The following is a 13,790-nucleotide window of genomic DNA, read 5'->3' as shown; positions in this document are numbered from 1 at the left end:
CAGTCTGGCCGCTTGGAGGATGGCATCCTGATCCCTAAAGTTCAGGATTTTTGCAATTATTGTCCTAGGCGGCGCTCCCGGCTTGGTTTTCGGGACCGGTGCATGGTGTGCGCGTTCCACCGTGAAGATGTTAGAGAGTCGCTCAGGCTTCAGGTGGGTGAGGATGAGGTCCTCCAAAAAAATGTCCACGCTGGCCCCTCCGTTCCTTCCAGCACTCCCACCACGCGGATGTTACTTCTGCGGGCCCTACCTTCCTGGTCCTTGAGCTTAAGAGCCATTTGCCAGTGCTGGTGAACCAGGTCGCTCACCCGCTTCTCCATCCTTTTCGCAGAGGTCTGAAGCTCCCGTATGGTGGACTCATTCGCTTTGGCCTTGTCAGAGATCTTGCCAAGTTCAGTTCTAAGAAGGTTCACTTCTATTGAAATTTTGTCCAACAGACCATTTGTTGGAGGTTCAACACCAGGGCTCTTGTGGAGGGGAGCTGCCTCTTCCATTTGAAGCCTCGCTCCACAACTCGCTTCTTGGTCCTTCCTGCAATGAGAGATACGGTGCCTCAGCCACTCCTCCACTGCCACCGTCCTGCATGATCCAGTCTGCCTTTCTTTCCATTTCTTCTACTCAGGGTCCTCTCCTGCCGACTACTTTTCCTTCCTTGCCTTCAGTGTTGTTCCCACCATCACGGGAGGCCTGGTGGTTGGATTCCTGGGGGTGTAACATTTTCGCTTCCCCTAGTGCTGCTTTGCGAAAGCTCAACACACTTTGTGTGTTGGCCAGGGCTACCTCCAGCCTATGGCATTCCGTGGTGTCCCTTCGGTCTCGCTCCTCACATGAAGGTGTCCGCGCTGATCTGCGGCACCATGTGCTGGGTGGTTGGGAGTTAACTGCATTCTCAGTTCGGCCTTGGATGTTTCTGATTCTCTTGGCCATGCTATGGCAAATTCTGTGGCTCTCTGCCGCCATGCTTGGTTGCTGGATGGTGTTTTTCCGTAGAATATTAGGGAGAGTCTTGTTGACCTGCCTTTTGATGGGGTTCTTTTATTTAACACCCATGCGGACTCCGCCATTCAACGACTCCTTGCCGGGCTCTGTCCTCCTTCTCCCCCCTCCGTAAGCTTCAGCTTGTTGGTCCTCAGGCGCCTTATGGGAGGCATTTATCCCACCTTTCTCTTGGGCCTGGTGTTTCGGTTGCCCGTCTGTGTGTTCTGTGTGGCTCCTTAGGTTGGCCCCTCTGTACTGTTGGCTGCTGGTATGCCCCTTTAGCTTTTGTGGTGTGTTTTTTGGCTGTTCGTGCAGCCGTATAGGTCTTTAGGTTGGACCATCTGTGTATTTTCTGGCTGCTTGATAAGCCGCCTGTGGTGTTTCCACAGGTCCTTTATGTTCTTGACCTCTGCTGCGGGGTTTTTCCCTAAAGAGGCGTACCCATGCTTTGATTTGGGACGTGTCATGCCCTAGGTGGGGTACTTGTAGCTATTGTGTAGCTCAGTCCTAAGCTGGGCGGGTGTGGACACCTTCTTGGGTTCCTCGCCTTTCCTGGCATCACTGTATACCGCTTGGTGCAGTCTCTTTTTTCTTCTGTCTTAGCGCAGCTTGCAGTGCTCCAGGTTCTGTCCTGCTCAGTATTCGATGGTGTTCCTATCCTTCGTCTACACGAATTGCCTGTCGTGCCTTTCGTTCCCCTTCAACCTCTCGATTGCCAGACTGGCTTTTGTCATGCCGTCTACGGCGTTGTGTCGTGGTGTTTCCACCTTGTTATCCGACGTTTTGGCCTGGTCCTCTGCCTTGTGTTCCAGGGGGACTAGGATACTCCTGGTGTTCTCCTGTGTTCTGGCTGACGGCTTTAGGTCTGTTCTACAGATTTCTCCTCTTTGGCTTCTGGCCGATCCTACTTCTTTTCGTGGGTTGGGTTGTGCCTCTGGGACAGTCCTTCTCTGGGGCTTGTTCCTGGGTCCCCTTGCCTCAGCCTTCGTCTTGCGCTGGCTTGCTTTGGGCGCATTACTTCGCAGTATTTACCAGCTGCCGGCTGCGTACATCTGGTTGTTATGGCTCACCTCTGTGGGCTTAGGAGTTCACCTGTGTGCTCCTGTTCCTTGGTCCGCTGGAGCTTTGCGCGACTGTGTCTCCCTTCTCCCATCTGCGCTTCTCGGCTGTGGGGCTGTTCCTGCCTTGTCCGCTGCCGCTTGGCTGATGCCAGTTTGGCTGTACTCTTTGCTGTGTGTGTTCTCGTGCGACGGGCTCTGCCTCTGTTTCCGCCTCTTCTCCTTGAGATGTTGCGGTGGTTCTTTTCCTTCTTAGTACTCTCCTGGTGCCGTTCGTCCCTCCGGGGTTCTGGCAGGTGCCCTTTGCCCCTCGGGTAGGCTTGTGGTATCCTGGGCTTCCCTCTTCCTTTTTTCTGCTTGGTGGGGACTGGGCCGTCCTTCCTGTCCCCATGACTCATCACCTGTTGGGGCCCTGTTTTCTTCAGAGCTAGTGAGGTTTTCTCGCAGACCCTCCTCCCCTCTGGGTACGGCTAGGGTATCTATTCTACGTTGAGGAATCTGCGGCTAGTTTTCTCTTTCAAATGTACAAGTTACTTACCTTTGGTAACAATGTATGTGGTAGAGACAATTCTAGCCGCAGATTCCTTCACGGCCCGCCCTTCCTCCCCGTTCTGCGAGGGCCTTCAGGCTGGTCTTCTGCACTTCCCTCCCTCCGGGTGGTTTTGTCTTCGGCGAGTGCCCTCTTTCACTTCCTCCCTAGTGGGATGCTTCCTTCTGTTTATAGTTTCATCCATTCCTTTCTGGCAATGGACAGTGAGTTCTTGCATGCTTCTGCATCCCTACACCCTGGTTGTTCCAGTGTGGGGCCCTACTCTTACTCTTCTCCACTTTTACTATCTTGGGGTTCCTGACTCCTCTGCAGTGCTCTGTGTTGGGGTCTCTTGGCTGCGCCTCAGCCTTTAGCTCTTTCCAGGGGATACTACCCTCCTTGATGGTGTTGTCTTGGGGTAATTTGTCTTTACTCATCTGTTCCAGACTTGTTGCCCTGCACTGTTATGGATTGTGATTGAAGACTTTCTGTCATCTGCTACGACGTTTTTTCACATGTTTTTCTGCTTCCAGGGAGGATGTTGCCTTTGCTTACGAGGCTGCTTCTTAGAGCTGTGCTCTGCTCTTTTCCTTCTATGACTTTCAGTACCACTGTGCCTGGCGCTTTTCCAAATGGTGCTGTTCCTCACCTTTCGTTTCCTCCCTGTTTGCCTGGTTTTTTCGCACACTGTTCCCATGTTCTCACAATTTGTTTGTGATGGCTCCGCGGTGTGGTGCGGAAAGGTTCTCCGAAGAAAACTGACGTCAGCGCCCTGGGGTGGGGGTTATGTGACCTCGCTGACGCCCGTGGACGAGGTCAGGGCGGAGTCACGTTGTACCGCCCCCAGACCGCAGAGATGCTATGGGAAAGTTTTCCGGATCCGGTCTCACGCCTGGGGATAATTCTACGTTAAGGAATCTGCGGCTAGAATGGTCTCTACCAGATACATCGTTACCAAAAGTACGTAACTTGTTCTTTAGAACATGAAGTGTCTTCTTGAGTGTTGGATTTACACAAACAGAAAGTATAGCTATGAGAGTGTTGTATTTTAAGCGACAATCAGAAGAAGGTTTGGGGTGGAGACCATTTTGATTGGCTGTCTCTCCTACAAGCAGAGCTTCTTGGCAGCCCTCTGCCCCTCAAACTGATCAAGCTTTTCATTTAAACCACTAAAGACAGTCTTCCAATTGGACCAAAATATCGGAGCGAGTTATAATTCGCGGAATCAATCAGTTTAGGAGCATAAACTGCTACTTGTCAAGCTCAGCTTTCGGTGGGAGGGGACTGGGGGCGGGGGGTTGGTTGGTGCCAAGTAAGTATAGCTCCTTCGTCAGGGTATATGGCAATGAATACTATTTTAGGATACCAGCCACTCATTATTTTCTAATATAGTTGTAAAATTTTCTTCAGTTTTCTCTCTGTTTTGTCCCAATATATTTTTCTCTTGACACAAGTTATTTTACTGTATGCTACTCAAGACGCTAATTAAGAAGATTGCACATATATATATATTTATTTATTTAGTAGCGGATTTATATAGAGCAGTCCAGACCCAGAACAGTGCTGTACAAAGGATGAGATGAAAAGAGCACCTGTACAAATAATAGAGATTGGTGGAGGAACATGCAATATAGACATATTTTCAAACATAATACTTGGGGAGTTCTTACAGTTCTTCCATGTACTCATTTTAGTTATCCCAGACAGCATTGAGTAAAGTTTAGAGGCAAATGTGTCACTTCTCAGTGTAGAGATGGGTATAAGAACATGGAGGCCAGCAACGGTAAGCACTACAGACATATGTCCAGTCATATAACTTGTGGCATACTTCCATGTAGCTAACTCAGACAGTATTGAGTATAACTTAGAGGGAGAAATGTCACTGGGTAAAAATGGTAAATTCTGGAACTAAAAGAACTTGGCAAGATTACTAATTAGATGATTTTCTTTCCTCTGTGTAGTAAAAAGTGTGTAAACAACCTCCTAAGTTGTTATTGCAACAATTAAACACACTTCATCAGTCGTGCAACTACACTGTGTACACAAAACCTTCTTTTCACAATATAGGTGGGGATACTAGCTGAGAACTCCTAAGTAAAGCAGACTGCCGGATAAAGGCACAGCCTTGTTGTCACATGTCAAGGGTGAGATTCTGGGTGAAGCCTCCAAAAGAAGGCGGCTACAGCTATTTGGAAGGACTACTGAGATTTCCACTCAGTAGACGGGGGTATTTGGTTGCTCCCGAGTCATAGACTGCTCGTGTGCTACTACACTTACCCACATGACTGGCTGCTAATAACAGCGGTTGAAGAAGGGTGCAGATCACGCCCTCAGTCCTTTGCCTCACTTCAGGGTGTCCCATGTTCAGGGTAAAAGTGCACCATCATTGCACACGGCTGCCAAACATTGCCAAATGGTTTCAGATGCCTATGCCCGGTCCATTCTGGCTGCTCTGTTTTACAAAAGGCTTTTGACTAATGACTGCTTGTGGGAAACGCTGGAGGAGACTGCCGTTTGAAAAGAAAATCATTGTAATGGGAAACATTTCAAATAAAAATGTATTGGCAGCGCATCTCTTGGTCCTTAATGACAGGTGGTACGGCGACAGGGGCAATCCAGCCTATGCGGTGGAGCGTCACCTGATGGGCTCGTCCTCTATCCACACGATACTATACTCGGCGCCGCTCGGGCGGGGCATTCCTTCCGCCACGCAAGTGGTCTTCTCTATTTGGCGGCAGGCGCTACGCTGGATGTAATGGTGGAATGTCCTCACTCGAGAGACCCCTCTTTGGAGCAACGGCCGCCTGCCCCACTTGGAGACACTTAGGGGGTTTGGTGGGTGGGATGCCATAGGTAGGGAGATGTCATGTCGGGTGCTACATTGAAGTCTTTTCTGGACCTGCAGACTGAATTCAGGATGCCCCGTTCTCAATTCTTTCGATTCCTCTAATTCTGACATGCTTTGACACCATATCTGACGGACATTGACACTCTCCCAGACTTTAGCCCACTTGAGGCCCAACTGTTCATGGGGGAACTTCCAGACAAAAAACTGTCCCGTATGTACCAGTCCCTGGTGCGACATTGCTCCCCCGACTTACAGAAGCTGCGGGCGGCGTGGGTGGGGGATGTGGGGGAGTTGGAGGAGGAAGACTGGGTGGAGGCCCTGGCGAGTACTAGGGGGGCAGCAATTTCCACACACCTGAGACTCATACAATTCAAATACCTCCACCGCACGTACTTCACTAGGGAGCGCCTATGGAAGGCAGGTTCTCCGGATTGCGTGTGCTGCGGGTCAGAGGTTGGCACACTTTTACACACCACATGGGATGTTCGGGGTTGCATGGGTTCTGGACTGGGGTCTTCCGCAGTCTCTCAGAGGTATTGGCATGGGAGCTGCCTAGTGATCCGAAGTTGGCACTACTGCATGTTATGGAGGGGGTTGGGGGGAATCGCTACAGACGTCACTTGTTGCTGCTTGGCCTCACCCTGGCTAAACGGGATATAGCTCGAGCCTGGAAGGCACCCTTGGCTCCGCCCCGGCTGCTTGGAAGAACGGCATGGACTTTTGTATGGGGCTGGAACAGCCCATCTTCCTGGCCAAGGGGTGCCCCCGTAAGCACTTTCGAATTTGGAAAAGGTGGGCTGACTATAGGGGGCTGGACTTGGACCCTCCTCCGGAGTGACTTCCCTCTGGCACCTTCACTGTAGGGGGAGGCTGGAGTACGTCGATGGCGCCCTGATGGAACTGGTGTGTATTCAATGTATATATTACTGCATATAAGTGGTCTAGAGTACGGCAGCAGCGCAACCTGGGGGGGGGGTCGTTTTTCTTTTCTTTTTCTCTAAAAACTGTCTGACTATGCTATTTTTGTTGTATTGATGTGTGCATTTGACTCCTGAGTTCGGGGCTTTGCATCTCTATTTGTGCAGACTAATAAAATCTGTTAAAAAAATTTTTTATTCAATGGCAACTCTTTTGTTGTGTTGTTGTTGGGTCATAAATGTTCTCATAGTATAGCTTTGTATTTTTTGAGACACCCCCACTGAGAATATTGGACAGTTAACCCATAGTCAGTCTAACTTTCTTTGCAATTTTCCATCCGCTCAAACATCCCACACCAATAGGATCCTGGGTTTTTCTACACCTGGTTACTTTATTTGATGAGGACACTTTGGAGATGCTGAGGAACTCAAGGGTAATACCAAGTTTTCTGAGGATATTGTAACAACTGATGGGGTTGGTGATAAAAGCGTTTGTTAGGGTGTCATTGCCACTCTACCCTCCCCTTCCAGAACCCTCCAAAACCGGTAACAAAGATTACAGATTTTGCATTACTGTTGGGTGGTAAATTATCGATTTGGAAACTTACAAAGATTCAACCTTCCATGAAATGATTGCTCCGATGAGGTGAGTAAGCATCATTTTCTCAAATAAAATTATTTCTTTGAATAAAGTTTCAGTGAAAAAACAGGTGACTTGTTGGATTTGAAATGTATTAAATGTATTGGGGCTTATTATTACTTAATATTTGCTAAAAATGTTTTGCAATTTCTATTTCAGTACTTCAATGAACTGAGAGCGAGTTTAATAAACAGCCAACCAGACAACAAACGAGAAATACTTGACCTGTGTTTTAGGAACCTTATGGAAGGAGTAGAACAAAATCTTTTAGTGAAGAACAGAGACAGGTAAGTTACACGTAGATTCCTTTAAAGGTGACGCACTTGTGACAATCTTTCCGCCTAGCTGGCGAAGACGATGTGTCTTCAGTGCTCTCAAGTGACTCAGGACTTTATTTTGAAGGATGGACTAGATATAAGTGGTGTTGCCGCAATATTTCATACTCTAAAAGCAGGTAATCCTGTGAAGAACATTTATTTAGATCACTGTTTCTCAGTTTAGGAAACAAAACACGGAACCTCATTATATATTATAAACTAAACCTGTTGAATGCATTGCATTTGTCTTTCTGATTAATTATTTCAGATTTTGTGTATATAAATTCAATGCCTTCAACATCAAAACAATCTATTTACACTGAAGAGCTTTTGTGTGTTGCGTTTAGGAGTTGTTGTTTGTGTTTATTTAGTTTTGTACGATTGTATGAAAAAGATACTGCTACGTTTTTCTTATAGCAAGGGGCAATGCTGTCGTAGAGCTTTCCCGACAGCATGCACAATTTTGTATTTGTTCCCCCTGAATTTTCTTAAAATTGAGGAAACTTGTGCAATAATATTTTATGGAAGGCGCTTTGGAATATCTCAAGTTAAATTTAAACGTGACACAATAAATTATGTGAGATTTGGGTAAATGGACTGTCTTGAAGAGCAAGTGTCTCCTGTGGTGCAAATTATGCTTAAACTAGTCTCCCTCGATGGATTTTCAGTTTGAACCAGTCCAGGGCAGAAACAAAGTGCACGAAGTTCCCTAAAATTAGAAAATGATGCAAGCATAATTAAAATTTCATAACCCTAAATATTATCTCCATCTCTGTAGTCACAAGAACTGAGCTCCATTCCTTTTCTTTTGATGAGGCTATGTTCTTGAAATTGAGGAAACTTGTGCAATAATATTTGTACATTTTATGGAAGGCACTTTGGAATATCTCAAGTGAAATTGAAACGTGACACAATAAATTATGTGAGATTTGGGTAAATGGACTGGCTTGAAGAGCAAGTGTCTCCTGTGGTGCAAATTATGCTTAAAATAGTCTCCCACGGTGGATTTTCAGTTTGAACCAGTCCAGGGCAGAAACAAAGTGCACGAAGTTCCCTAAAATTAGAAAATGATGCAAGCATAATTAAAATTTCATAACCCTAAATATTATCTCCATCTCTGTAGTCACAAGAAATGAGCTCCATTCCTTTTCTTTTGATGAGGCTATGTTAACATAGTTCAGCAGGGCTGCATTGGTCGTCGGGAAGGGAGTGGAGCTGTGGGGTGACCGCTGGTGGCCTCCAGAGTTGGGTCCCACTCCGATCCCGGTATCGGAAGTGAAAAATCTGGGGATATGGCTGGACGCGGGCCTCTCCTTCATAGGCCATACGAAAAGAACTGCGGCCTGCTGTTTCGGTCTTCTGAGGGGCTTGAGACCTGTTCTCAAGTTCTTTGACGCCCCGACCAGGCAGCTGGTGATCCAGGCCACTATCATCTCTCGCCTGGATTATGCCAGCTCTCTCCTGGCTGGGGCCAACCAGGCTGAACTAACCCGATTGCAACGGGTTCAGAATGCTGCGGCGAGGGCGATTGTCGGCCTACCAAGATTTTGCTCAGTGACAGGTGTCCTTCGCTCCCTACACTGGCTTCCGGTTAGGAAGCGTATTCTTTTCAAAGTCCTGTGCCTCGCTTTTAAAATCCTGAGAGGTACAGGCCCGGAAATCCTGTCGAATTGTCTGTCTTTCTATGTTCCTGCCCGTTGCCTTCGCTCCCAAGGTCTGGCCCTTGCGGTGGTTCCCAGATTCAGGCTTAGCCGCATGGGAGGCCGCTCGTTTAGGGTATTGGCTGCGTCAGCATGGAACTCCTTGCCTGTTGAAATCCGCCTGCTGGAGGACCTTCTGACTTTCCGGAAGGCGATAAAAACCTTCCTGTTTTAGTTGTTTTTTGTCCTTGTTCCTGTTTTAGCTGTTATTTGCCTTTTTTTACATCCCGTTGTGTTACGAGCTACCTTGTCTTTGCGCCGGGACGCTCCTTGGCTGGAGTCGCTGTGCGCACAATAAATAGACGTAACATAACATAACATAACATAACATAACATACTTTTAAATTTCCAATACTAGTACTGTTGCCAAACCTGTGGCTGAGCATTCCCAGCACTACTCTGCACGGCTGACATACTTTTAGTGAGGTGTACCAGTACTTCTCAACAGAACAGAGCTGTTATTCCTAAAATGGAACTGTAAACTAAAGAACTGCCGTACTATTTTCGTACCGTAGTTTTACTTGCACTGAAAATCGAGGCTTATACCTTTGCCTCAGTTTTTATTTGCCTCTAACAATTGTACAAACCTTAACCTTATTGCAGATAGGCTGTGGTAAAGGAAGGCCTTGTAACATGCACATTAGGATGTTGTTTCTGGTTAAAGCACACATTGAAATATTTTCCAGTGCATGGATCAACTTCAATATACTGTGATCTTTGTCCTAACTGAGCTTGAGAACTCTGTTCCATGTTCTGTGCCCTTTCACCTGCCATTATTCTGGGCTTGACAGCACATGGGACACATTTAGCTTGTATGCTAGAGTCTCGAATCTGTAACAATGGCTAATAGCTTTTTTTGAGATATAAGTGATAGTTGCACTGATGTACTGCAAATCAGCCTTGACCCAGTGCCTCATGAGAACAGTCCAGCCCGGACTGCCAAGCCATGTCTTCCCTGGACCGGAGTCAAGCATCCTAGGACCGGTTTGTGGCTATCAGCCGTCATCAGCCAGGATAGCTTGACTCCAGTGGCGTGGAGAGCACGGGACTCACGTCTGAGCATACCCGTCCCACTCGGGGTGACAAATGCAAAAACAACAGTTGATGGACAGAATGCAGAACAATGTCATACATTCACCCGCAGTACAGAGATCTGGGCCTACATCCATCGTTTTTTTTGCTCACCATGCCATTCCAGTTTGAACCTAGCCATATGCAAATCAGTCTTGACCCCCTGTGCCTCAAGGGAAAAGTCCAGGCCGAACTGCCAAGCCATGTCTTCCCTGGACCGGAATCAAGCATCCTAGGACCGGTTTCTGGCTATCAGCCGTCATCAGCCAGGATAGCTTGACTCCAGTGGCGTTGAGAGCACGGGACTCACGTCTGAGCATACCCGCCCCACTCGGGGTGACAAATGCAAAAACAACAGTTGATGGACAGAATGCAGAACATCTTAAAAAGTTCATTCTTTTGTTGTCCTGATGAAGACCCCACATTTAGTTAGGCTTAAATAGGGAGTTGAAACATGAACTAAACTATTGATTGGCTGGTTAAGAGTTGATGCTAAGGGATATTTTATCATTTGAATTACCATGGCCTTCCCAGCATTTATCAGACAGCTAATAGGTTTGCTAAAACATCTTTGTCTGTTCTACCTTCACTTTTTCATCCCACTCACGTGCACTATGCTGTGTCACTTTATCTTAGCAAACATTGTGTTATCATTTTTTGTGATTTTGATTAATTTTTGCTTAAATTATTCTTGCTTCAATTGCATATGTGCCAGTGAGCCATAATTTGGCAAATACCATTAAGGCATAGTAACACATTGTATGAGTCCTACAAGTGTACAGAAATAACCACAAGCAAGTCCAAAGGAACAACTGTTGTATTATTTGTGCATTGACCAAGATTCCTCAGAATACAGCGTTGCCCAGTATTACTTGTCTCTTGGTTTTTTTCAATACCACTGAGAATATTCATTGTTTACCATCTTGTGCCCTATAGTGTCTGCCCGTAGCTCCCTGTGAGATAAGGTCCGCCTTCAGTGAGACTACAGTTCCCTCTATAAATTCCAGAATCTGCTGCTGCTCCCGACAGGTACTGAATAAGATCAGAAGAGACCCGGCAAAGCCCATCCTGATAGCTGTGGACTGGGCTCAGAGAGTCCGGTACACTGGCCTGTTGATTCTGAGCATTTATTTCCTACTCCATCTACCTTTGTGGAAAGACCTGCTGTCCTAACAACAGGGCAGGGGCTACACCAAAAACTATGCAACCTTCACCTCCATAAACGGAGATTGGGCCAAATCAGTTGAGAAGGTTCACTCTGCCTAAGGAGGTGGTGGATGTCATCTCTGCATCTTCTCACCCATCTACAAAATAAGTCTATTCTGGTTGATGGGCAACGTTTGTGGCATGGTGTGAGGATCACATTTGCTGCAGGCTAAACTCTCTCAAGTATTTCTATTGGTTTTGTCTCTTGCCTGATATAGCCTTGTCATGGACATTGTAAAAGGCTGTTTGTTGGCCCATTCCACCCGATTACGTTTACCTAATCCTCTCTCCATCTATGTCGCCGATTGGGATTAGTTTTTTTAAAGCACTAACATGCCTGTTTCTTCTTGCATCTTTTGTTATACCACAGTGGGACCTTAATTTGATTTTTCCTTTTTTTAATTTGCATGCCTTTTGAACCTATGCACAATTATTCCTTGTTCTTATTGACTCTGAAAACTGTCTACTTCATTGCGATTACTTCTATGCACCCTATCAGTGAACTGTAGATACTGTTAGTGCAGCCACTATATTTGACCATCTTTCCAAAAAAGCGGGTGCTTCGACTTCGGCATAATTTTTACCAAAGGTAGTGTCACCTTTCCTTGTGGGGCTACCGGTCAAGCTCACCCACTTTCTTCTATATGCCAAATCCTGCTATAGAGAAGGAGAGACTGCACCGGCTAGGTCCCAAGAGAAACCTTAGTTTTCATATTGACCAGACTAAGGAGCACCGAGTGGATGACCAACTTTTTATGGGGTTGCTTCTCAGGTGCTAGGAAGAGAAAAGCAGTCCAGAAAAATACCTTATCCAGAAGGATTGTTATTTGCATAAAAATGTGCTATGACTTGGTCGAAAGGGACTCCTCCTGAGGACATAAACTCATTTGTCCAGAGCTAAGGCAGCCGCTGTGGCCTTGGCCAGGGGTGTTCTGGTTTGGATATCTGCAATACGGCTACATAGGTGTTTGTTCATGACTTCATCAAACATTACTGCCTCGACTTACATGTCCACAGGGAGGTCCATTTTGCCTGCTCAAGCCTACAGGATTTGATGGTGTGAAGTCCACTCCTGAGATCCTCCACCTTTTGAGGGCTACAGCTATGGTATTTATTCATATGATGAGTAGTCCGCAGTTAGACTTCTCTATCAGAAGAACAAGTTACTTTCGGTAACACTGCTTCTGGTGGAAACTCTTTCAAAGCACAGATTCCTCACTGCCCGACCTCTTCTATGTTTTGAAGAGTGAACTTCTAAGTATTTCTTACGTTCCATGTTAGATTGTTCACACTGTCATGGTTCTTTATCTATTTCTGAAGATCTACGCTAAATGGTGCTGAATACTTTGTTGTAAGCTGATGTCAGCACAGAGGGGTAGCACTTATACGTTACTTTGTGCCGTCATGGTTGGAGATGGGATAAAATTAACAAACTACATAGAAGGGGGTCTGAGGGCTGGTTTACCAACTCATACTAGATACATGCCCCTATCAATAACCTGATTCAACACAAAGGAATATCTAGGAGTCTAAAAGTGAACTCAAATCACAAGCAACTGTTAACGAGACAAATAAGGGAAGGGTGGCAGCTACATTAACCAATTGCACCACGTGATATAATGACACCACATTCACGTGAGGCACATACTCTAGGTGAGAATTTTCCCATCAGTTGTCTACCTGTTCCGCCACTTTTACATCATTTGGGTTCTCCTTACCCAGGAGTCAGTGCAATCGCAGTCACACAAAGCGGAATGGAGGTAAGAAGACCCACCGTTCTTATCTGGTCGGAAACAGTGTGATAGGACAACTGAAAAAGCAGTGCAAATGAGTGATTAGTGAGAATATAAAATTAGATGAGACTGAGTAGAAGAAAGACTTTTAATGTTTTCTCTCAGCTCCCTAACTCTAAAAGCAAAAGTGTGAAAGCAGATTTAACAAAATATCTGTTCAGCGAGTGGTCAACATGTTTCCGCATATAAGGAATTACCTATGCATTCTTCAGGACCTAGTTGGTGCTACTGCTGTGAAATTAGTGACGAAAATAAAAAGGAATCATATCACCTGATCTTCAGGCTCAGATGCTCCACCACAATCTACAATATAAGATCACAATAACAGGAGGGGGAAGTGAAATGAAACACATAGCATTACAAGTTATATAAAACAATACACTCATGAGTAGTGTTATTGAAGTGACTTGCCAACACATATTTTATGACAAATTCACACTCACCCAATTAGTGTGGGGATCGCGCCTCACCTCACCTGGCTGCAGCTCAGGTAAATGAGGAGCACCGCTCTGTTTAGAAAAAACATATATATACACATAAGCATTCACTGTTGATCCCGTAAGGTACCGAAAAATTACCACACTGCTCAGAGTTGCTAACAACGATCTCTTGTTATGCCACGCGATAGCATGAACAACTCTGAGCACAATGTGCAATGACCTTTATTTCAAATATCTTGTGATCTATGTAATTAATGTCCAACAAGCTGTTGATGGTAATCAGCTATTGTGCC

General features: G+C 46.0%; 1 protein-coding gene across 2 annotated transcripts in view; it reads left to right on the top strand.

Annotated features, from left to right (window-relative positions):
- The window catches only part of RANBP17 (RAN binding protein 17), a 1,522,743-nt gene that overhangs the window by 1,471,259 nt on the left and 37,694 nt on the right, over window positions 1–13,790 (top strand). For both annotated transcript variants that reach the window (XM_078653359.1, XM_078653358.1), the window contains exon 27: window positions 7,130–7,257. In XM_078653359.1, coding sequence (XP_078509485.1) covers window positions 7,130–7,257 — 128 coding nt within the window. The remainder of the gene's footprint in view (window positions 1–7,129; window positions 7,258–13,790) is intronic.

The sequence above is a fragment of the Lissotriton helveticus genome, chromosome 7 (assembly GCF_964261635.1).
Source record: "Lissotriton helveticus chromosome 7, aLisHel1.1, whole genome shotgun sequence".
Lineage (NCBI taxonomy): Eukaryota > Metazoa > Chordata > Amphibia > Caudata > Salamandridae > Lissotriton > Lissotriton helveticus.
This window is presented reverse-complemented; position numbering and strand designations above follow the sequence as displayed.